The 25757-nt window shown below is 36.7% G+C and overlaps 1 protein-coding gene across 2 annotated transcripts in view; it reads left to right on the top strand.

Moving 5' to 3' along the window:
* Window positions 1–283: 283 nt before the first annotated feature.
* daam1b (dishevelled associated activator of morphogenesis 1b) overlaps window positions 284–25757 on the top strand; it is a 42356-nt gene continuing 16882 nt past the window's right edge. For both annotated transcript variants that reach the window (XM_046835970.1, XM_046835969.1), the window contains exons 1-8: window positions 284–522; window positions 618–792; window positions 10730–11012; window positions 18111–18200; window positions 23098–23169; window positions 24562–24656; window positions 25007–25340; window positions 25446–25556. In XM_046835970.1, coding sequence (XP_046691926.1) covers window positions 10830–11012; window positions 18111–18200; window positions 23098–23169; window positions 24562–24656; window positions 25007–25340; window positions 25446–25556 — 885 coding nt within the window. In that variant the 5' untranslated portion in view covers window positions 284–522; window positions 618–792; window positions 10730–10829. The remainder of the gene's footprint in view (window positions 523–617; window positions 793–10729; window positions 11013–18110; window positions 18201–23097; window positions 23170–24561; window positions 24657–25006; window positions 25341–25445; window positions 25557–25757) is intronic.

Below are 25757 nucleotides of genomic sequence, written 5' to 3'. Positions count from 1 at the left end.
GTAATAATGGAACATACCTAAGAGACACACCCACCACACACAATTCCAGTACCCTTGCATATGTAGAAAGTATTTCTCATGTCAGATCTCCACCCAGGCTGTTAACACTACAGCAAGAGGCCATAAGGGTGTGAACAGAAAAAAAAAAAACAGAGGAGGAGAATGAGAGAACATGCAGTAGGTGGTGCTTCCATTCAGCCGTTGTCCTATAAGGAGGCTGGGTGATGAAAAGGGGTGTGGCCTGTTCTTAGTAGCATCTGTGTGTGTGCTGAGACCGAGAGGAAGAGAGAAAGGCGTAAGGAGATTGGAAGGGTGTTTGGCTGCGACTCGGCAGCAATGTGAGTGGCTGAGAGAGCCGGTCGACTGAGGAAAGAGCAGCATTAATATGAAATTATTAAACACCTTTTCTGGATTTTAAGAAACCCTTATGCTTTATGTCTCAGCGGAGCTTGCTGGGAAGCTGATGATGATAATTCAAGAGGGATGTTTTCGGCAGATTGAGTCTGATCAGAGGTGCAAAGGGTAAGAGATGGTGAGCGAATGACGTCTTTGACTAGTCACAGGATTTTGTCTGCACTTACAGTAACGGTGTTTTTTTTAATGTGTGATCTCTCTAGCTCAGTCTTTTTTTTATCGGGGGAGGTGTTTTCTGTCTCCGTGAAGTGCTGAATGACGTGTGTATTCGCTTTGTGATGGTAGAGGTGTCTGCTTCTGCGGTAGTGCTGGGGAGGGGTTTGATGGACGCTTCGCCTTGTTCTCCGTGCTGTCTTAACCACCGGCACGATGCAGCGAGTGAGTGTTTAGTAATCCACCCCTCCTTATTTCATATGTGCTGCCTATTTGCTCCCCAGAGAGGTGTGTTTGTGGGGGAAGGCTGCATGCGTTTCAGCATGTGCTATTTTACGGGGGTTGGTTGGATAAGAAGGTGAATGAGAAGGGACCTTGAAAATGGATGGCCTCGTTTTGTCGCTCACTCTGGCTTATCATTCGTTTTTCCATCAGTGAGACGTGTCACATGACACATGGCCACTTCGCCACTTCGCCACATGGCCACTTCTTTTTAACTCCCTTTTTACCTTTTTGCTTTATAGTTATGTATATAATATAAAAGCACTGTTGTACACAATTTGGTTCATAGCAATCACACAGACACACACACACAAACCTGTCAGTATCACTGGTCAGTCAGATTAAAGCAAGCTCAGCTGACCTGCCACTCATTAGTTTGCTTTTATCTAACCCCTCCCCCAATACGTATATGTATATATATGTAAATGTGTGTGTGTGTGTGTGTGTGTGTGTGTGTGTGTGTGTGTGTGTGTGTGTGTGTGTGTATATATATACATATATAAAAAAGATTGGTCCACAAGCCGGCATCACAGCTGGCAGTTGCTATGACAACAACAGTCAAAGGAGGGATGGTCGATTCATTTGGGGTGGTCTCCTAATGCTGTGGTTTCCTAATACTGTCTCCTCATGTGTTTGTCCAGAGCTTTTTCTTTTTTTTATGGCTGCTGTGATGAGTATCCCGTTAAAATATTTGTCAGAACGATGTATTTGCTTTCTCTGTCCTTCAGCTGAATACTGAAATTTGTAAGCGGGGTGGTCAGTGAGTCCACTCACTTCCTCTATTAAGCTCTGTCTGTGCTGAACAATTCAAAAGGTCATAACCTTCTCTTACTCACCTGGCTGTTTCCTGTCCTAATGACTTTTAGTGTGTCATGAATGTAGGCAGGGTATCGAGTGGCTCTCATGCACTAATGCATTTCACGCATTCATCTTACTTGCACCTCTAATTTATTTTTACTGATTTTGTCATTGTGTGAAAACACAGGACACTTATAGTCTTAAAGCACAGCACAAGTACACCTTGACAGTCTATAAGACTTGTTTAAGTTGATTTTGGTATTGGATTAGTATCAGATGTCAGCTCTCATACTTGCATCATCAAAATTGGATAAATTGTGAGCATATGTATTGTGTGTTATATGTATACCGATTAATATATATTCATTAAAGATATAGTAATCCCAATTATTATTTTTAATAATTTCTTTGCATGGTACAAAATGTAAATGCATAAACCAAGGCATTTTACAAAGCAAAAGATATATTGTTGTAAACATTATAAATGTAAAATATTTTTTTTTTAATTCAACTGCTATGATAAGCTAATGATTCTGCAGCTTTGATCATTTTGCTAATAATAGCAGCCCACTGAACCCAATGTGACCTTGCTTTCCAGTGGTGAAGCGTGTGTAAGAGGCGTCATGGAGAGCAGGAGTGTCTGGGTGGGTCAGTGGTGGGTGGATATGTGTGGCTTGTGCAAACGTTAAGTTGAGGGGGTTTGTTTCATTGTCTGCTGAACACTTTTGACAAGCCATCTGTTTGGAAGAACTGCTCCCCAAACCCTTTATCTTATTTTTCCCCCTCTCTGTGAATTTCTCTCAAAGTTCCTTGAAGACATGACTGAGGGAGAGTGGAATTTGAGCCTTCTCTGTGGGTTCACCTCAGGGCTGGTTGTGTTTGGATCGTGCCGCTGCTTTAGTTGCGGAGCGCTCGCTGGTCAGCTCGGTACTTTCTAAGGTTTATAATAACACAAGTGAGACACCCAAAGGCTAGCCCTCAATCTACCACCGCCTGGGTGATTAATGAAGAATCTTCTCATAATAGGTCTGTTACTCAACACCTCTTTTGTAAAATCGCAGACCTTATCTCATTCTCTGCAATCCCCACACACCGGGAGGAGCTACTAATGACTCCCTAGCGATCCTCCATAGTTTGTTGATACAAGAAAGTTATTTTAGGCCTGCCTAGGATCCAAACTCTCTTATCAATGTGTGAAATATTTTATGGGGCGTTTTAAAATTAAGGGGTTGCACTCCATGTGGGTTGTGGATAAAGTTGGGCCTGGAATTCTAAGTTTAAGACTCCTGTAATCAAGCGATTTTTCTTCCACTCGCAGGGCCATCTAGAGAAAACTGGTTGTTTGACCTTCATGACTTGGAGAGAGAAAGTAATAAAAATACAGGCACTAATATGAATCATATAACCAGTATTAAATTTTATTGTTAACCTATATCTTCTGTAATCAGCCTTGAGATACATTCACATATGTATTATTTTACATGGAATATCAGTATTAATTAATCAGGGAGGGGTTAAGAATGAATGAAAGCTAGTATCAAAAGCACATGGTGTGATGAGCACGGAGAAACTAATTTATGGAAAACATGGTTGATGGAGATTTTTCCTCATGCACCCTTGAGGCAGCTGCTTTGAAACATTGGCACAGTGACGTGACATCAGTAAGATGTGCCTCAAGTAAAAATGGGAGGGGTTCAGTAATTAAACTGCTGGAGATATAATTTCAGTCATAATTTCCATTCTCTTTGTGTGTGTGTGTGTGTGTGTGTGTGTGTGTGTGTGTGTGTGTGTGTGTGTGTGTGTGTGTGTGTGTGTGTAATGTCACAACCTTTAACAGTGAAACGTGATTTTAGGCTGCAATCATGACCCTTATTACACTGCACATGCCTCAATTGTTGCGTCATTGGGAATTCACAAAGTTCCAGCACTTTTTATCTGCTGTTAGGACTCCACACTCAATAACAACCATAATTCTTTCTGAAACATCAGGGTTTTTTTTGCATTTTAGCACTTTTACATATACAACTTACCAAGATATCAAATATGTTGTATCACCTAAATGAGAATGGGTTCCCCTTTTGAGTTTTGTTCCACTCAAGGTTTCTTCCTCATACCATCTAAGGGGAGTTTGTCCTTGCCAGAGTCACCCCAGTCTGCTCATTAGGGATAAACACACATAATACACTTCTATTAAAATAGTTTGTTATATAATTCTTACGTTCTGTAAAGCTGCTTTGAGACAATGTTCATTGTGAAAAGTGCTATATAAATAAACTTGAACATACACCTTTTTGTTTTTAGAAAATGTAATTAAAAACAGGTACTTTAAATAAAGACTTAAAAAATTCTTAGCTACAGTAACTGCAAAAGAATGTGTGTGTTTTTTTTCCCTTCATGCAAGTTGTTCATCAGTAACCATATTGGGGAGAAGCTTCATATGTATGACTAATGCTGCTTTTAACCCCCAACCCCTGTCTTTTTGGATTCAACATTTTCACTTTCAGATTACAAGTACAGAGACAATGAAGTTAGCATCCAACCAGTAGTGCAAATAGCACATAAATGAAATGATATAATAAGGTTATTGTGCAATAGTGAATGTAACACTGTACAGGTAAAGGTAAGCAGTATGATTTAATGTTCATAGTGCAAAGGGGAATTAGGTGAAATCAAATAAATATGAATTATAGTGCAGTTGGTTGAAGTAAAGGTATGTTAAATTAATTTATCATAGGATTTACTTTAAATCAAACAGAAATCAACATAACCACATGAGATGGTTAAGAAAGTAAATATACTATAAACTCATTATCATAGTCAGCTTGCTAGATTGACATTAACAAAACTTATTCTTTCATAAAACCATCTGGTTTTCTTCATTTTAAACTACATTTTCAAGCTGGACACGTATGCAATTTAAAAAACAAAAAAAGGTTCATAGATTTTTTTAATTACCAATGCTCTGTCATTACCTTCTATCATTCCCCTGCCATGTTCCAAATGCTTTATAATACATTTGTGGGGGGTTTTTTGGACAGTTTTTCTATTTACTTATTTTGACAGCGCACATAAGAGGTCCATGCTGACTCTTCTATTGCAGAGAATTTCTATTAAATGAAATGACTGGTGTGAGTCACTTATCTTAGCATTGAGAACACATACATTGTTTTAAAACCAGAGAAAATAGTGAGTCAATATGGACTGGTTAGTGTTAGTGTGTGGGCACTGGTGTGTGCACGAGTCTCTTGCTTGTCACATTGGATAAAGTCATATCACAGCCTGTGTGGTGTTTGTTCTGACACACGTGACCTAAATTTGAGGCTTAACTTTCAGTCTTGCTTGTATCTCTTTGTATGGCTAAGTTTTTTTTTTTTTTTACCTCATAGACAACTTGACCTAAAGGATACACAAAGATTCCTTCTGGGAAATCTGGAACAAGAATCTGGAACCATGAATTTGTGTGTTGAACAGGAGAAACTTGGGAATATAAACACTTAATAGATTTTCTTTCTGTTAAAGTTGTTCAAGTCTGGAACGCTGTTGCTAGGTAACTGAGAAACATGGATGGATGTAGAGCACAATGTAGTCAATGACTCATGCTAATGCTTTAACAAGCGAGCGTATAGTCCAGTATTTTATACAAACAACTATAATGGAAGAATGCCAGTGGAAGCACAGCACTACTTTCTATAGATGCGTTTGATTTGAATAAAAACAGCCCAGCAACTTTGTGTCTGTTGAAAACGAAATGTTGTTTGCCAGAGGCATGTCGCAACACTCCGAAGTTTCAACTTTAGCAGTATGGATTAAAACTAGTTGGTACACTCATATTCGTCTTCTCATAAACATTATAAGCATAACTTCAGTAAAATTCAGCAACCGCTCTTGTCCAGCTTCCTGGATTGGATTAGCAAAACAATGCAGTGACTGTATTGTGTCAAATAACAGTCATGAGGCCAAATGTGTGATTTAGCTCATATTTGGGTTATTGAGTTATTCACTGTTTTGTAGAAAAGAATCGGCTTTGTAACAGGAACTGAAGATTCTGAAATTATACACCAGGATCTAAATCAGTCCTGGTTCATCGGGTGAATAGGAGAATATTGGGGTCTTAAAAAGGTTCCTGTGTCTAAAATGGCAAAATTTTAGGTGAACAAACGTGTGCCAGACATTGCCAGCTTTTGTCTACATGCGAGTACGGGATGCCCTTATGTTTGTGGAAAGTTTGAATATTCAAATGTGAATGAGTCGTTGCGAGTCGTTAGTAGACGGTGGAATTTATAATAGGACTTTATAGTGATGAAATAACTCTGAAACCATTGAAATCAAAACGTGTAAAATAAATTTGATTACCTTTATTATTAAGAGAATTTATTACCATTTTAAATTTATTTTGAGAAATGTAATAGCACATAGAGCCAGTGAGCTAATAAGAATGTTTGATTTGATTAGATACTTCATGGAGACTACAGGGTAAATTGGGTATACTTGTGAATAGGTTTGTGGTTAAAGCCAGCTGGCTATTTGTGGAATGTGTTGAGTCGAGGCACACCTGCGAGGCAGATTAGGGCCTCTCCGGGAGCTAGTCTGAAAGTGTGAGGAAAGTGTGATTTTGGATGATATCTAAACTAATGCGAAACTTAAACTGTGGCAGTATGTTCTATATTAATCCTAGCATTAGGTTCAGCCACTTCCTTATTTAATGCTTAGAAAGGAACCAAAAATTAGGAGATGAGACAGCACAGGTTGAAATGACAATTTTGGTCATTCCATTTTGTCTCATGTTTATTTCATTGGCTCGGATTATGTGCACGTACTTATAGCACTTGACAGTTATCAACAGTGAAGAATGCTTTGCTTTGCTATACTTAGCACAGTCATGCCATATCTTTTAAATGTTATTTCAAATAAACTATTTTTATTTTGAAAGATATTACAGAGGAAGTTTCGAATGTTTTTTAATTGATGAATTAGTTTTACTGCAAAATGAAAGCATTGTGTTTTCTTAATTTAATAAATAAAAATGATTGTTTTGCACATTTATGCATGTTTAACTGCCTTATTTGCAAGAGTAAAAAAGAAAAACCATAAGAACAAACCTGAAATTTTTCTACTGGAAACGTGCATACACAAGTGCAAAGTGTCAGTCAGATTGCTGCCTTCAAGATTCTAAAGCTTGTAGCCAAAAAATGTATAAAAGATACGCTGACAATTGCATTCACTAATTCCTACATATACATTGTTATAAACATTGTCTTCATTCTTTCGACATAAAGCAATATAATTAGCCGAGATGTGTTCACGGTATTGGGAGGATCTACAGTGATGTTTGTGTATGTGTGAGAGGGACAAAATTACTATATAGGACTTGTATGACTGGTTCTGTGCCCTTTATTTCAAAAATTTAACATTTTCATTTTGTCTCTGCTTTTAAGAAATTAGTTCTTTTTCTGGAAAACTTCATTCATAAATCAGTATTTCCCAAAGAATGTTTTGGTCACTTTGTTTGATTTTAGGGGAAAAAATATTGTAAAGTCTTTTTCATGTTGGTGTAATTGTTTGCTCTGCACTGTTGACCAACTCTAAAAGTAACTTTGAGTCTTTAGGCTGTTGAATAAATTGATGTATATAAGTGTGTCCATTCATGCTGTAAAAAAAAATCACTCTCGAGATGGAGGTTTAGGGTTCAGGTTATGGGTTTTATGGATTGTGTTACTTTTTTTTCTGGAATTTTTTCCCTCTGGCAAAACTGCTAGTCAGTGTTTATGTGACAGTTTGCCAACATGTTTAATCCGTTTATGCAGGTAAGCAAAGTGCTTTGTAGGTGTTAAATGTAAGCTTGTATGTTTTACACCAGTTTTCTTACCTGTATAAAAACAACTGCATAATCAATGACATTGTCCTTTTTCTTTCTTATTCTAAATTTTAATTTGCCTTTTAGTGTTTTGCCTGCCATACATAATATGAAATGCTTGTACAACATATGATCAGCTAATAGTACGTTCTGTGAAGAACAAAAAAAAAGGTTCTTTTTTGGTTGGCACATGATATCCAGAAACCTTTAGGCTCTGTTTTGAGGGAATTCAGAGAACAGCTTGGTCTGTGTATTTAAAAGACATAGTATCTTTGTTGAATTTTTACAAAGAAATATAGCTTTGCTTATCAGCACATATCTTTAGTTATGCTTTTATTATCTTAAGAGAAGGATGTTGGTTTTAATTTGAAATTATTTTCCTTCCGAAATATATTTTAAAAATAACGCTTACTGACGTTGGCTTCTCCTTTTTGCTTCACATTGTTGGAATATAAACCTTGCGAATGCTATTTTTTGCAGGTGAAAAAGCAATTACTTGTAGGTAAACATAATAAATGTGGTGCTGCAATCAGTCAAATGATGTCTGCACATGTGGAGATGCTGAAAATTAATTATTGTAAAAATTATTCTGGTTGGACTAAATTTTCTGAACCAGAATAGAATCTATCCCTGGTGCTCATGTGTGCACAAGCTGGCCTGATTTGCAGACATGTATAAGGCATCAAGTGTTACTTAAAATATTTTCCATTCTGATGTTTGATATGAACAGTAATTTAAGGTCTTAATATGTATCTGCATGTTTTTGTGCATTGGACTTCTGCCTGATGTTCAACTTATTTGATAATTGCAGGAATGAGCAGGTGTATTGGCATTTCTTATAAAGTGGCCAGTGAGTGTGTAAGTGGTTTAAACAAATCAGTCTCTCAGTCTAGCACTTCTAGCAATAAAGTCACAATGTACCATGAAAACATAGGCAGACTTTGGGGGTCTGATTACTGGATTGGAAACCTCTATGGTAAACATACCATAAATTAATTTAGTCACATTTCAGCATATGTATCAGACAAACCGTTTTGCAATGTGTGTAGGTTATCTTGTACTTTTCATCTGTTTTTTTTATTTTTTTATTGCTGCTTGTTGTCTAGTTCTTGTGTAGTTCTTAATAAACTACTACATTACTTTATACTGGTGAGGCATTAAGCATAAGACATGAGCTGTTCTAACGGAGTGTAAATTGCAGTGCTTTAGTTCTATTGGAGCACATAAATAGTGAACTGGGTGGTCTGTTCTGGAATCAGGACACTCCCCTGAGTCATGGAATAGTCTAAATAACCTTAAGTAGCATTTCCCATATAATCTGGTGCAACCACACACTTTATTCCACTTTATTAGGAAACTGATCACTCATTAATTGTCTCACATAATTCTTATGCTATACCAATGGAATGGATTAATGGGATCTCTTTTCCAGAGAAGAGAGAGCTTGTAAACCATGATCCTTAAACTGTTTCTAATTATCTGGGATGAAGAGGGCTATGCAGACATCAACTTGGAGACACCTCATACCAATCTATTGCACCACAGAAAAGAAGAATGCATGCACACTCATGTTTTCTTGCACAATCTGGGGTTATCTACTCAGCCAAGCATCAGTACCTCTACCCTACAGTGTCTATCAGTTTGTCTGGTCTTAGAGTATCCATGCACTAAGATTAGGAGGAAATTTGCACTTATCAGAACCAAGTGTAAACGAATGAGCACTGGATTATCTCAGCTTTTTGGGTTGGGCTCTCAAGATTCCTTGGTGGCGGCAGACGGGCTGAAAGGGTTAGGGTTCAGCTGTGCTCCAGCTGTGTGGATTATATTGGTAACCACCAGGCAGCAGATGGGGGTCCATACCCTACTCTGTTATTTAAAAATTTCATAGCAGTCCACCCCTGTTATTTCTGACTTACTAAATGCTCCCTCATTTTTACACTATATACAAAATCATGTAAAAGTTTTTTTTTTTTTTTTTTTTTTTATGTTTATTGTCCATTTCTTCAATTATTTATGGTTAGCTTAAGCTGGGTTGTAGATTTTCTCTCACTGTTTATCTGTGGGTCTTGAGGGTGTCCAGCTGTGGAAAGAACTCTCATCATTGGCCTGTAACATAATCGCTTCTTTACACGCAATATAGATGTTTTTGCTTTTGCAGAACGTTGCTTCCTGACACGTCTAGAGTATTTATACTGCATGATTGTAGAGGACACCTGTTTGGGAAGTGGGAGTGGCAGTTCGGTGCTATTGCTAATGTAGATGTCAATCTACTGATCCAGACACTAGCATTTCCATCAGGATAACTGGTCTAGTGTGTTCTTTTACATTGCACAAGTCTGTTCTGTGAATTAAAATGTGGGCTAAAAAAAGAATAAAGTATCACATTTCCAATTTTATCATAATGTCAGGACCTGATATTATGGTGATTCCAGGTTAGTTGTAGGGGTTCAGTGGTAATAACGTTTGCCTCTGTGCAGGCATATTGTATGCTTTAAACTTTTCTATAAAGTTTAATAGCATAACAATGCTAAAGTTTGTAAAATCTGGGAAGCATCATAAGTAAAACCTTTGATGTCAGATTTTGTTAAATTGCACCCAATTCTGCACCCAACTTATTTGAACCATGAGCCTGCCTCTGTGTTTCTATAATTCACTCTGGAAAAGTGAATCTCCTAAATGCTGCAAAACAATTTTCAAGGTATTTGCAGTAGTCTTATGTTTAGATTCGTTAACCTTATCGGTAACAGTGATCTAAGACCATTTAGTTACTGCAGGCTAATAAAATTGCAAGGTGAAAATCAGCTCAGCTCCAATCAACAATGTTCGTACCTTTTAAATATAAATTTATATCTATTATTTGACACTAGGACCCCTATTACTTTTCCATCAGCCTTTATAAATGAACCTGAACCATACTAAAGTCAGGTGAACAATTCGTCTTTTTTTGAACGGACTGTAATCATTAAGTAAATCTAAAGAGTTTCAAAGCTAGTGCCTGTCTTTTCTTCCTTTGTTCACATCTTCCAAAGCAGCCTAAGTGAAGTAATCAATGTCTGGAGGTAAACTGTTGTAATCCCCTGTATCCTGTAATAGGATAAGGCACACTAGTGTTTCTCATGTTCATTCATGGACTAATGGCTGAAGATGATACCTCTTTTTGACTGTTATATTTTAGCTTGGCACGTGGATTGACCATAATAAACTTTTTTTCAATCTGTTTTCTCTTAGGGTTTTGTGACAGAGGCAAGTCTAGTTAGCTGAGGCACTTGAGGGAGGAACACCAGCCCCTCACCCTTAACCCCTTCCTCCTCTTCCCCCTCGAGGAGCCATGGCGCCTCGTAAACGGGCTGGTGGAGGTCGTGGCGTGTCCTTTATTTTCTGTTGCTTCCAGAGCAATGACCACCCGGAAATCACTTACCGGCTACGGGAGGACTTTGTCCTCCAGACCATGGAGCCCACGCTCCCAATTCCAAGCTATGACGAGCTGGATGGCATGTTCTCTGAGCTTGTGGTGAGTGTCAGCATGCATTTGTGCCCGGACTTTAATTTCCATTACTGTAACTTAATTCTTCTTTGCTGATTCTGTGCAACGATATTTGATAAACTCATATGGACAAATTAGTTGAACACATCCCCTTAAAAAAGGACATTGAGCATAATGACTAACAAAATTAAGCACAGTGGTAAGTCACATTAGATGTAATGTCATGTACCATGTATATTAGCTATGATAATGATCTTAAATTTCAGTAAGCTGATACAACTTACAGAGTACAGCAGAAAGGATTGTTGGTTGGCTGAACTACAGGCTCCTACGGCACTATTTAAAGAGAGGACCTTATGCAATGTAATTTGTAAATGGATTTGACACGTAAGATTGATTTAACGTAGGATGACGGAGCTCTGTGTTTAGCAAAATGCAGAAAGTGTGCAAATAACAATAAATAAAATAAAATAAAATAAAATAAAATTGCAATAACTTTATCTGTGTGAAATATTATTAAACAAATCAGGTACAATATTATGTGCAATATTACGTGCAATTTACGTGCAATACTACCTCAAAACGACTTAAAAAGCGTACTTTTGTTTTTTTTCTCCTATTCGTATTATTACATTGTACTGTATATATACTGGTATTGTAGTATATGTATATTATTTTTAGATATTTGCATTTATTTTTATTTCTTTGTTATTATTATTATTATTATTATTATTGTTATTATTATTTATTTTTATTTCTGTTTTTTATTTTTTTGTATATTCTTCTTTTTTATATATATTTGCATCTATTTTTATTTCTTTGTCTTGCTGCTGTAACATAGAAATTTCCCCACTGTGGGACGAATAAAGGTTTATCTTATCTTATCTTATCTTAAATGTATTCAAATTTGACTCATTTTCAGATTTCCAAAAACTTTGATCAAGTTGTTAAATAAGACAAAACAAATTCTACCTCAATATTTGTCTCATAGAGATACATCGAGCTGCAAAAAAAAAAAAAAAAAGTTAATTAATGAATCATGGTCACAAGCACGAAGCTCATGGTCACATGGGTTGGTAAGCACTTTACAGAGATTCAGTAGCAGCCTTTTGAAAGTCTCCAATAAACATCATACATTATGAAGTTCGGAATGCTTGAGTTCCCTTTAAAAAAAAGAAATTATAATTATAATCCCTGGAAATACAAAGCCAGAAATGAAGCATCTCTATATTCAAAAATCAAATATTCCCCTACATTTTTTTTTCATATTTGGATGCCAGTGGATGCCTTCAAATAACAATACCTTTTCCCCCAACCATTCACTTGGAGCTATAAAGTCAATGACTGAATTTCTAGTGCAGTGTCTTGGAAGTCAATGATTGAAGCTGTTTTTAAAAGGAAGAAGAGCCATGCTCTTTTTTAAACATTTGCTATTAATATAGTAATGACTTCTACCCTGACCACATACAGAGTTAATGAATGGGAATGTGCCACACCATGATGAATTTATTCAGCTCCCCTTCACTGTGAATTTTGCAGTAATTATAGGAGCGTGACTAAATGGCTTGATCAAATTGAGATAGCTCAATGAGGGATAACAGTATCCCACCAGGACTGGCGATTTGTCTCCTTGTCTTTCTCTCCTTTTCACTCTCTCACACTTGCCTTTTCCACACTTCCTTTACTTCCCTTTCTTTTTGCTTTCTGCCAGCCCCTGTGGTCTGTTGGCTCAGCTTACACCGAAAATGTTGACCCTCTTTGCATATCAATGGATTGTAATAAGTGGTCTTATGTCTTGGCCTGTTATGTAGACGAATTGCTTGTTCTTGCCTGGCCGTCTCTTAAGCTTCCTTTGGTTTTGAATTGCAGTACAAGACCGGGCAGCTTCAGTCAGTCTTTTCACAGTCTTTAAGAGACATTTACGGCCATTTATGCCACGTGCTGTGCTTTCACAATGCGAGTTGATATGCAGACTGTGAAACTTTCTGATCCAGTCAAGCTCTACAATTAAATTGGGGGAGGGTGGTAGTTTAGTGGTTAAGGCATTTGACTTTGGATTTAAAGGTTGTGAGCTCAAGCTGCCACTCCTGGGCCCCTGAGCAAGGCCCTAAACACCATAGATGCTCAGTTGTATGAATGAGATAAATGTAAGTCGCTCTGGATAAGGGTGTCTACCAAATGGCATAAATATATATAATTTTAATACAAATAAGTATTTGCTATTACATTAAGCATCATGCTTTTTAAAGTGTTAGTCAAAAATAAAATCCATTATTAATAGTGTGCTCACAATTTTGTGTACCTAAATTTTTCTTTGTGCGATTCTTAGAGGACACCCAGCGCACATTCATTCTTTTATTTTAACTCAATTTAATTTGCATGCTAAACCCCAAAGAAAGATTGGCCTTTGTCTAATGTCTAAATAAAATGTAGACATTTGATGCCTGAATCAGAGATTCATTCAAATTTTACATTCAGCCTTTGGTGCTCATTTGAAAAAAGAATGCTTTGTTGTTGTAAATTCATGGCAAATTACAGGCAATAAAGTCTACAAATTATCTGCATGTTGCCAGAATAATTAGTTGCATGAGAACTGATTTTTTGCTGAAGGTACTAATTTCACAAGGGAGATTTTTTATGTGAATTTGTGAGTTTTATATTTATTTATCTGGAGCTAAAAGATCTTTGCATAGGTAAAACTACTGGATACACCCAGAAGCTCACCCAGAGCACAGACAATACCTAATTTGAAAATATGTTGATTTTAATCTAGGGGTCTTTGTATTCCCTTATATAGCTTGTAGATGAAGGTGTAAACTGTACTCAAGAAGGTAATGCCATAGAAGGATTTGGTGATGCAGTTTGTGCCAAAGTGTGTTTTATTCTTGTATAAACTTTGTAACTCTAATCACTTTGCACTCAAGTGCCTGAATGCCAGCTTCCATTAAAGAGCAAATATTTAAACACTGTTATTTTCATTAGTTAAACAAAAATAGACTGCGAAACCACTTGAATTTTTGGGACTAGAACAGTGCATGAATTATTTAAGTTGAAATAGAACAAAAGGCTGTTTAATGATATAAAGCTCAACACTAGATTACACAAACACGTCCATTGTAGTTGTTTTGCATAGATTTATGCCAATGGTTATGAATATCATTCAGAATGTCTTCCATTTTTGTCAAGTAAGATGTTATTTGACCATAACATACAACAGTCAAAATTTACACAGAATGATGCAAAAAATTTGAATAAACAACCACCACCACCCAGTAGTGGAAATGCAGTGTTGAAGAGCAAGGTCAGGGGAGAATAGCCAAACTGGATTGAGATGACAAATGACTGACTTCAGTAACAGAAACAGTCACTCTTTAACATAGTGTTGAGCATAAGCATTTTGAAACGCACAACACTACAAAACTCTAAAGGCCGATGAGACATGGATTTAGGCTAAGGATCTATACCTAGACTATAGTAAGCACAAGATCACTGAAAGTTGTTGTAGTAGTATAAACAAAAATCACAGATTTTTTTTCTATCTAGCAACAACAACCTCTGTGTGTCTGAGGTGAAAATTTTCCCCACCTGAAAATGAACTGAATCTGTTGACCTATTTTTTTTCTTGACGTCCTGGCCTATGCTGCTGGCAAGTGATTGGCTATTCAGAATATTGCATTAATATACAGCGCTAAAAATAGCTGGCTGAACAGCTGGCCTAGTCTTGTTTAGTTATACTCCCTTTAGGTGGGGATATTTGTTACCAGGGTATATTTAGCAATCATACAGCTGCTTATGATGGTCTTGACTGAATTGAGTGAGAGTAAGATGGTGGATGCAAGTTTAATGAAACTGGCTGCATCAAATAGAGATAATGCTAGGCCTTTTTTTTGGCAGTGGAAGTGTTATTTGGGGTCCAGGATGGGTCTCTTGGTGGGGAAAAAGCATACAGTTATTTTAATATCTCCACAGTGAGGTTGCGTCACCAAGCCATTTGAAATTGTGCCCTGGATCTGTTCATGAGAGGTTTATAGAGCCTTTTCCTAATATGGATTTGTCTCTTTGGAAATGTAGCCATAGTTTTGGAACCTCTCTGAAAGGGTTATGTTTTATTAGACCTTTCAAGTAGGAAGGAGTTCCCCCATTATAAGCCATTTTCCTATTAAGGATGAGGATGAAACAATGTGTTATAATACAGACAGAGTGACACAATGTGAAAGAGCGTGGCCAGATATTTTATTGTTTTGAAGCAGGGTTTTTGCATAATATTTAGAGGTAAATTTGCTTTATAAGTGATAGTGTTTCTTCTAAAAATCCTGTCAATTGCATCTTCATTTATTTACATTTAAGCAAAGCTTTATATAACCACACACCTATTTTTAAAGAAATAAAAACCTTTGATTTTTTATTAGTGCCTTGATATTGTTCATGTTTGGATGTGTGACTGGACCATACAGTATTGTTTTCAGTATTTAGCTCACTTTGCTTGTAGCGAGGATTGAAAGGAAAAACCTACAGATCAATGATATGGTTGCTATGTAGTTGAAGTGTGTATGTGTGTGTGTATGCGGGTGTGCAGTGACGATAGATTTCTGTTGAATGCTGAATGTGCATCTCATTTCCGATGAGGAGATTCACAGGAAAAGGAATGATACGGCAGGAAAAGAGATGAAACCACTCTTCCTTTCTCCTCTACCGCTGCCTGGCAAAATAGACTTTACTGTCACCAGGAGCCACCAGACAGGAAAACATTAACACAATGTAGTTTGTGATAAAATTTACTAAAGCAAGTGTCTGTATGAGAAGGCACGCAAAGGTTTTCCACAGAGATTTTAGTAATACAATGAGTTTACAGTACATTTAAAGGGGCATCACATACATTTTATTCTGAACTGATATGATTTGGTAGTAGCTACTGGTACAGCATGATGATAGTTAAAGCAGAAAACTAAGCCACTTAATTTAAACACAATGATAGTAATGTTCTTTGCATATTTTTATGATGATTTTTTTCCCCCCTAGAGAATATATTAGATAATTACCAAAATAGGATTAAAAATGTCTGACAAATATTGCAGTACACTTTCAATCTTATGATAACAAAGGAGTTTATGTAGACTATGTCTGCAGTCGTTTTATAATTTTCTTCTGAACTCGGTGAAGAAAAAGTACATAATTTTAAAATGTAAACAAACACAAAAAATGCATTTAAATTCAAGATTTAGCTTGCATGAGTACTCCGACAATGTCAGTGTTATTTAGGTTCACAATAACACATGTAATATTTTAATTTATATGCTGCTCCACTTTAGAATCACTTGCTGATTCTTCTGTCCTAGAAAAAGGACTGACCTGGTTTTAAAGCGTGTTTCTCCTTTGCAAAAATGGGAGACCTGATTTGGAGGAGCAACATTCCTGAGCATAACTTTCAGCTCAGCATTGCGGATGATTGAATGATAAAACCCAGACTGTCTGTTTAGCAGGAAGGTTGTGCAAAGGTTAAGTGGATGTACTTGATAAGTAAAGCATGGCAATACAACTTAATCTAAACTACCTTTATATAACAATTGTACAAATTTGTAGATCTCACCAGGGTGTTGAACAGGGATCTTTGTTATAGTCGCTCTATTTGGGCTCAGGGTGTGATAAAAGGCATGTTGTTGCGATTTTAAGGTTGTGGAATGGTATGTGAAGGCATGTGAAGGGGTGTTTTATTCTTAGGCCTCTGGACAGAATTGTAGCGCTATAACACATGTAAGCACATGACTTTACTCCAACTGTCATTATCATATGAGTGGAACTAATGTGTGTGTTTGTGTGCACATGGAATTCAAATGATTGCCAGCTTTCAGAGCATGTATGGTTGTGGATACATGAGCTTTCTCGCAGTCAAACCCATTATCAAGGACCAAACCTCAGCTGTCTTTGTTGTGGGTGTGCTATTTCCAGGACTAAATGAAAGGAAATTGCTAGTGAAGGAGTTTATTGAGGGCCTTTTATTATCCAAAGCATTATAGTGTAATGTGTGTTTGTTTACTCACACAGCTATGTGTGGGAAGTAGACGGGATTGATGCCCAAGTCCTTCAGTGTCTGTTTTGCTATATTTAAAGTGATCAATAATATTACTACATTGTTGTGTAGGGCAGGTGTTTAAAAGTTATGTATTTTATTCAATTTTATTCCGTTTCATAACAAATTTCATATGTAGATATTTTCAAACGAGCAAACAGAAATTACAGTTACAATGAAAATGAGACTTCCTGAGGAAAACTGACTCAAACAGGAACTAAGTGACATCAGATAGAGGAATTGTGGACATTATAGTGTAAAGTTATGTTACACTATAATGAATGTTGTTAGTGTCCAGCAAATGTATAGCTACTGTTCAAAGGTGAGATTATTCCCTGGAGCAAGTACGTTTTTCACCTGTTTTCGGGTTCCTTGCACTTTCTGCTCTACGCATAGTTTCACTGATTTGTGTGAATTGCTAAGCACATGTTTCATTAAAGTGCCTCTCAGTTTGCTTTCATTAGAGCCAGAGAAAAATAGTAAATACAGTGCAACCTCGATACTCGCGGGGGTTACGTTCTATGACCCCTTGTGAGGTGGACAAAAAACCTCAAGTAAAGTAAATTAAAGTAAAGGGATAATTGAAAAATATCCAATACAATTGTGTGCCTCTAGATTTGTGGTAAAAGATGCATAAGATTCCACATATGGCTGGAAAAGTCAGGTGCCCCAATATTTTTTTCCATATGGTGTATATTTTATTTGTAATCCTATTAATAATTGGTTGTAGAGAACCCTGACATTTTTCCCTTTTTTTGTTAGGCAATGCATATTGATTGGCTCATATCCCATTTTATTCTTGAAGACAAAAATGGTTGGCATTTTTGAAAGTAAAAATGAGCATATGCTGAGGTTGAATTGCACAACAACTACACAGAAGTACATAAAGAATGGCAGGACTGGTAATGTAATATAATCGGAATAACCAGGACATTACAGGGACAATAAACTTCTGTATCTACAAGTATTTAGTTTCTACTGTGTACTGTTTATATACTAAAAAAGAAAAAATGGCACAAATTGATGTGTGTAATCATTGACACTTTCTCTTATTCCAGGATGAGCTGGACCTCACAGAGAAGCACAGAGAGGCCATGTTTGCATTGCCTGCAGAAAAGAAATGGCAAATCTACTGCAGCAAAAAGAAGGTATGAACAGAACAGAACGGAACAGTACAGATATGTGTCTGTGTGTGTTCTTGTATGCTTTTGGTTTAACACATTAATGCATTTTTAGTATGATGAGAAGTTCATGCTCACCTCAGATGTTACTGGCCACTGTTCCTATAAGGCCTTCATGCTTAATAAAGCTCCATCTAGATAATCTGCATTTTCATAGTCAGCCTTTGTATAATTTTTAGGCCATTATTTGAAAAGTAAAAGCACATAAAGGCCCTTAAGAGTTTCTCTTGCATGCATTTTAAATGCTAATTTATAATCCAATTAAAAAGTGACCACAGAATAGCGTGCTTTGCAGAATGTAGCTTTTCAAAAAAAAAAAAGCTCTTTAAAAATTCAAGAGCTGCACCATGTTTTCTGGAGCATGGACTTTTTTGCCCAGTCTTTAAAACTTTTCACACATAGTTAATGTATGTGAGCCTAGACATCTTCTTGACATGCACTTTGGAGGTGGGTGCAAAGTGCAGCTTCTGTATGCTTTTAATCTGTCTAGCATCACAGTCACTAGAAATCCATCTTAAGATCATTCAGCTGGATTAGCATTTGAAGAACAAATCACCATATGTAGGGAATGTAGTAATGGGTTTTATCTTTCTGTTCCTCAACGGTAAAAAATTATTTCATAATGAATCATAGTATGTCATCCTTACACATTGGAGACACAAGGTTGGCTTCCAGAAAGCAATTTCGCCTCATCATCTCATCTCTATCTCATGTCCCTGACACACTAAAAAGAACTGCCAGGTATTACTAACCTGTCTAAGATCTCGAAGGAATGCAGTGAGTGTGCAGGAAAACCGTGTGTGAACAATAGAGCAGCTTGCTTATTCTTTGCCTGCTTCTGATATGTTCATGAGATTTCTCATTTCCAACAGGGGGTTGAATCAGTGTTATGTACACTAAGTTGGTGTAATTTGTTTTTTTTAAAGGTGTTATAAATTTACAATGGGGACATTGGTTCATTTTTGCTGTTCATGTAAACGCTTAATAAATTCTACTTAGCCAAGCTGTACATTTTGTGTCCCAATTACAGACACAATTACTAACTGCCTTGAGTCTGTGGAACTAAAAATTGTATATAGATTGTGCCTAAAATAGAATAACCAATGCTCTTATTGTTTGTTTCATGCATTTCTGTCCTTGTTTTATTTTATAGTGTACTGCACGGCACTTTGGCTTGTCATGTAACTTAATTTGGTACATTGATCATGTAGCCTAATTCCCCAGAGATAGGTTTATAATGATTTTCAGAGAAGAAGTGGACAGTTGTTGGGAGACAGGTCTTTGCTGAGTCAGCAGTATTGACGCTATGCTGCAAAGTGGCCAGCCCAAAAGAGCAAAGCCTTGGCACAGCCACTGTTCAGGAGAGTTAGGGGTGAACATGAGGGCATACAGGAAATGTTTCCTAGTCCAAGACAAACAGGAAGAACTTTCTGCAGGTGCAACCTTTTGTTTCTCAAAGAGGGTGCTGATCCCATGCCTGGACTGCCAAATTGGGAATATGACTAAAGGGGAAAAATATTTTTCCTTATTGTCTTTTTTTCTGTTGCCCTCCACTTCTTTCCCACATCATTAAGCCTAGTTCATTCAGAAGCAGGAGTGTTTAGAGAAACTTGGAGACATTTTTTTTTGATGGTGCCACATAGCTAATTACAGCCGGTTTCTGCCAGCACTGATACTGGAGCAGGATGAATGGGTTGAATGGGTTGAGTGTTTGCTTTGGCCCTGGACCTGAATTCAGCACAGTGCAGGAAGTCATGACAGGATTGACCTTTCCTCCACTATGAGATTCCAGTGGTGCAGGCTTTCCAGTTGCAATATAGTAATATGCTTAAATAGACTCAAATTTAAATGGGTATAATTGCAAAGTTTATTAAGTGACTGATGTCATACTTTAAGGAAAACATGAATCACTTAATCTTGGCATTAACATATTTGTATTTAAATCAACGCTATTCAAAACAGAGATTTACACTTTTTTGTATCGGCAACCGAAAAGAAATTACTCCAAATAAGCAGAAAATATTCTAACCAGATTTAAAAATATTTTCTTCCTCTTTGTTTGCTTGTCAAACCTATCTGTTAGTTGATGGTAGTTGCAGACAGTAATGCTTTGTCTGGTGCTTGTGCAAATATGATTTGAGTTAAACTTTTTTTTTTAACGTTCCCCTGTCAATTCCCTGCAAAGTCACTGCTCCAAAAGCCTATCTAGACCACACACTTTGGGGGTTTTCCTAGGTTATTTTATGAATTAAGATTAAAGATTTAAATGTCCTTTAGTTTCAAACTCAGACATACCATTAGTATGTCTGACAACACCATTAGTAATGAGCCAGATAACTCTTTGGCTGGTAACCCAATTGCTAATGTATTTTTAATGTGACTTCACAGGCATTGTGGAGGTAATGGCCTTAGTATCAGCTTTATAGTCATTACACTGAACATTTTATATAAATCTTACCAAATTGATCAACAGAATCCTTCCATGAGCACCCTGCATTATATTAGCAAGCTTCACTGTAATGTTTTTTGCATTCCGTTTATTTTTTAATACCTGATTTTTTGATCAGTCTGAGGCTGGTGGTGTATACGTTATAGTCACTAGTCTGTTAAATACAACCTTTATATCTAAAAAAAAATTACCATTGTAACAAATTTAACAAATGCTTCAATTAATTCACATTTTATCAATCAAACTAAAATAAAGCATGGAACTGATAACTGAATTCCCTTTTTGATATAAAGGTTTTTCAAAATTCTACTTCCTTTAACTTCTATATGAAGGACAAAGGCTATTTTAAGTTTTGTCCACAACCCTTTTCTGCTGATGTTTCTGCTTGTCCTAAAAGTGATTATTCAGCCTCCTGGTCCCACTGCAGTCAGGTGTGTATGCTGTTCCTGGATCTAGGCCATAGCTGAATGTATCAGCTGTCCTTGCCCTGGCCAGGAAGGATTAAGAAAGTTTCTAGGCTGATCTTGCTCTCTTTATTTATATTCTTTGTTGGGGTGATAAGTAGATGTAATCAGAGCTTAGACATCTCTCTTAAATTAAATGATTTATGCTTTGACAAATCTTTTGAAGCTCACAGTTGTGCTCTGTGCACAGTGGTGGTGGCGGTGCTTGAAAAACTCTCATCTGGGACACATCTGAAGTCTTTCTATTTTTAATTATTGTGCATCTCTTGAAGTTTGGGCTTTGCTATTTTTAACCTGTTTGTTTAATTAAATGGTTAGGTTCTTATCCAGTGTCATTTCTCATTTTCATGACCGGTCTTCAGTGTCATGTTTGTTTGTTCTCCAGAGACACACACTGGAAGCCAGCCTCTTATACTGTCAGTGCTGCATGCACTTGTTAAGCTCAAGTTTCTAGGCCAGCCGGCCAAGCAATACAACGACTCAACACACAAATCCACTCTGTGATAGATCAGACAGTGAGGAGATGGAATGAACAGTCCATATATTCTCTTGAAGGATTACTCTGCTGTATTGCTGTTTGCCAAGATCTCTAAACATGGTGTGTTCATTGTGGATATTTGCTGTAGTCAGCTTATTTTCCCCAGAAATTCTGGCATGTGTTTAATCATATTAAATGTTTGCTTTTAAGCCTCCCATGATTAGCTTGTTATTTACTTGAACTATGTTCGAGTGCACCCCGCCTTTGAAATGCAGGGTTAAATGGTTAAAGCTTCAAATTAATTGAAAAAATGCAATTATTCTTGATCAATTGGCACAGGCTTTTGGCTAGGCTATCTTGTCTTTTGAATTGTTTCTTTCTCTTGCTTTGTCCGAATATCCATCACTGTGTGAGGAATTTACTAAATATTTTGATCCTTGCTTGAATTTCTTGACCTCTGCTAGTCATTACACAATTGCAAGAAAGGATTTCACCGAATGGGGGGGGATGGGATGATCTTCTGCATTCAGTTCCACTGCTCGGTGTGAATTGGGCACGTGCAGGAGGGTATCTGGGGGGTTCTCTGCCGTTGGCTTGAATCCCAGCATCTCCCATCTCCCCTAATATTCTCACCAGCTGGCTGGCACTGTTCCCAAGAGACTTAGTTGAACTGGGGTGTGTGCTGTCTGCAGATTTTTTCAGCACCATGCCAGGACTCCCAGTATGCTCAACAAGCATGACACTAATTAAGAGGTAGCTTGATTGCATGGAGGAGAGGAGTGGGTGCTTGAACACCCTTTTCTGTGCTTTGAAAGTGGTGTTTAATCTTCTTGCTTTTGAATGGGGGATGTTCTTCATGTTTCCCCAGCCCACTACAGTGTGATTTATTCTTTCTGAAAAAGTTTCACACTGAATTTGTGTTTGTTTTAAGCCGTGATACAGTGTCTTATTATTGTGGTATTGAAAATTATTTTTTTAATTGAGCGATGTGGTGTTTGTTGAGACAAATAAAATTAAGATCAATTTGCTTTAATGGAATTCAAGCTTTATCACATTGGAAATTTGTTGGGAAACACTTAGAATATGTTATTTTGTCAATAATATCAACTCATAATGGCCTAAATAATAAAGGTATCTGTTTTAGGAGAGCTAGACCTGCAAATAGTGTTGATCACTGTTGTGTTTCTGCAGCAGTGCTGATGCATTAGATTGACCTTATAACTAAAAGTCTGTAGACATTTATTTATTTATTTATTTATTTTGCATTTTTCAAGTTCAAATATAGTGAAACATCTTAAAAATTGTAAAATGTAAAGTTTCAATACAAATATAATTAACTGAGATACTTACACTTAATTCAATTACAAATATATACAATTATGTACAAATGACATAAATATAATTAATTGACTTTTTCATAATGTAAATGTAAAACTAAGCATTTTATTTGTTCATTTATTTATTTTTTCCCAGGAACAAGAGGAGAATAAAGGTGCTACTAGCTGGCCAGAGTACTACATCGACCAGCTCAATTCAATGGCAGCTGTAAGTACATTTATATTTGACATTTGTCAGCAACTTAGTCATCTCATTTTTATACAACTGAGCAGTTAAAAGTTGAGGGCCCTTTCTATTACTTTTTCAGCAGTGATAGTTTGGTAGTGCTGGGATTTGAAATCATGACCCTCTGATCCACAATGCAAAACAACTATATCACAGCATAATCTTTATATATCTAATATTCACCTGTTTTATAAAGTTCTTTGAATGATTGCTTTTATGCAACTTTATAGTTATATTATTATTATTATTATTTTTACCTGAATCCATTCATTCTCAGTGTGTAGATCATTAAATCTGAAACAGTTGTTGGACCCTACCATGGCATGATCTGTTTGCCTCTTCAAGTGAAATTGGGTGTGGCCTACACCATGTAGGAAGTGATTCATTCCTAAGGTTAAACATATCATGTTACTTCTCATTTGAAGCTTCCTACTTCATATTTGAGGTCTGCAGATAGAACAGGTTCCATTTTGATACATAATTTTAAGAATTAAAAACAATAAATGCTAAATACTTCAACTGTAAGCCTTTACCTATGTGAATGATCAGTATTGAGAGAGAAAAAAAAATCAGGAATAAATTAACATTCAGTTAGTTAAACAATCTTTGTTTTTTCCCCCAAAAAAGTTTTTTCAGTGCAGTAGAAAGGGAATAATTATGACACTCTCCCCCAAACTTTATTACACTTTTTTATTGCTTTATCTTTCTGCTTTACTTGTATTTAAATTTGTCTAGCCTTTTTTTTTGGCTGATAATAAACTTACTTAAATATTGTCTGTTTGATCAGATTAGAATTTGGAATCTGAGGCGACTGGGGGGAAAAAAGCAGTGAGTCAAAAACAACAACAAAAAAGTTGAAACAGATAAAGATCTTGTTTAATGCCAATCATAATGCAGTGGACCCTATACCCAGAGGCTTTGTTTTGAATTCTTATATCACCATGATGTGTGACTTGGCAACTCAGCCAGGCTTTTGAAAAAGACCTGAGATAGTAAAGTGATATTGGAGTGAAACCTAAGCCGGGGGAAGTCTCTAACAGGCCAAGCTGCCATCATAGACCTGGACAGAACCTGCTGCACTTGCACAAAAACCACAAGTCTCAGTAGATGTGTTCACAGAGCAATTTTCTTACGCTGCCAAAATGGATAGTCTTTCCATCTTTTCAACATTTGCCTTCATGATTAGCCTTCTGTAGTTTTGTAGTTACACTGCTTGGAATATAGCTAGTAATGTGTATTGTTGTAGATTCTCCAAATTTATATGCCATTTCACTTTTTTGTTTTAGGATTTGTAGACAAATTGTGAAGCTTGTGTATTGGAATCTTATTTTGGCAAATATTAAGGCCTAAAGCAAATTTCATTTTACTCAACAGAGGAAGACTCTTCTGGCTTTGGAGAAAGAAGAGGAAGAGGAACGAAACAAAACCATAGAAAGTCTCAAAACTGCACTTCGGACACAGCCTATGAGGTCTGCATATATATGACTGCTGTACACATACTAAACAGATCATTTCACATAGAGTGCATTTAAATATTGCATGATTAACTTGCTTTAGAACACTTATTGAGGTTTAGTGATGATAAACCAAGCTTATAATAACTTGGAGAATACAATGTCTTTGCAACCTTTGTTGGCCTCAGCTTTGACTGGCATTTAATAGTAAAAGTTGTGAGGATTACATACATTTAGCTGAACTACAAGTAAACTTTTGACCTTTGGTGTTGGTCATCACCATTTATTTCTGCTCAACATGGATTCACTAGATTCTATCCATAAGAAATTTTATAAAGACAATTTATTTGAATATTGTGTTGCAGGTTTGTCACTCGTTTTATAGACCTGGATGGTCTTACCTGCATCCTGAACTTCCTGAAGAGTATGGACTATGAGACCACAGAGTCCCAAATTCACACGTCACTCATTGGCTGCATCAAAGCTCTGATGAACAACACGCAGGGCCGAACTCATGTTCTTTCTCACCCCGAGAGCATTAACATCATAGCCCAGAGCCTGGCCACTGAGAATGTCAAGACCAAGGTAGCTGTACTTGAGATCATGGGAGCTGTATGTCTTGTGCCCGGAGGTCATAAGAAAGTTTTGGAGGCAATGCTGCACTACCAGAAGTTTGCTTGTGAACGAACACGGTTTCAGGTGGGCCAATTTTGTAGCTTTTGTGTATCATTCTATTTCTACTGGCTGCAGGATGTTTATGCTGTATTTCCCTACACACTATTTAACCAATTACACCTTTTGTAGATGCTTCTTAACGATCTGGACCGAAGCACAGGCCGGTACAGGGATGAGGTTAGCTTGAAAACGGCCATCATGTCCTTTATTAATGCTGTTCTGAGCCAGGGTGCTGGAGAGGTGAGACGTTTACCTTATACTCCTATAGTAACATATCTGTGAGTTTTTTTTTTTTTTCTTAATGCTTAGATAATTAAAACAAGATTGTAATTGTAAGCTGTCTGATTTAATGTCTCTGATAAAATACTTGTACTGAATTTGAACGTATCTGCCATTTGTAGCACTACTGTCAGACATATATAATGTGAAATATATTGTGTT

This window comes from Silurus meridionalis, chromosome 23 (genome assembly GCF_014805685.1).
Source record: "Silurus meridionalis isolate SWU-2019-XX chromosome 23, ASM1480568v1, whole genome shotgun sequence".
Classification (NCBI taxonomy): domain Eukaryota; kingdom Metazoa; phylum Chordata; class Actinopteri; order Siluriformes; family Siluridae; genus Silurus; species Silurus meridionalis.
This window is presented reverse-complemented; position numbering and strand designations above follow the sequence as displayed.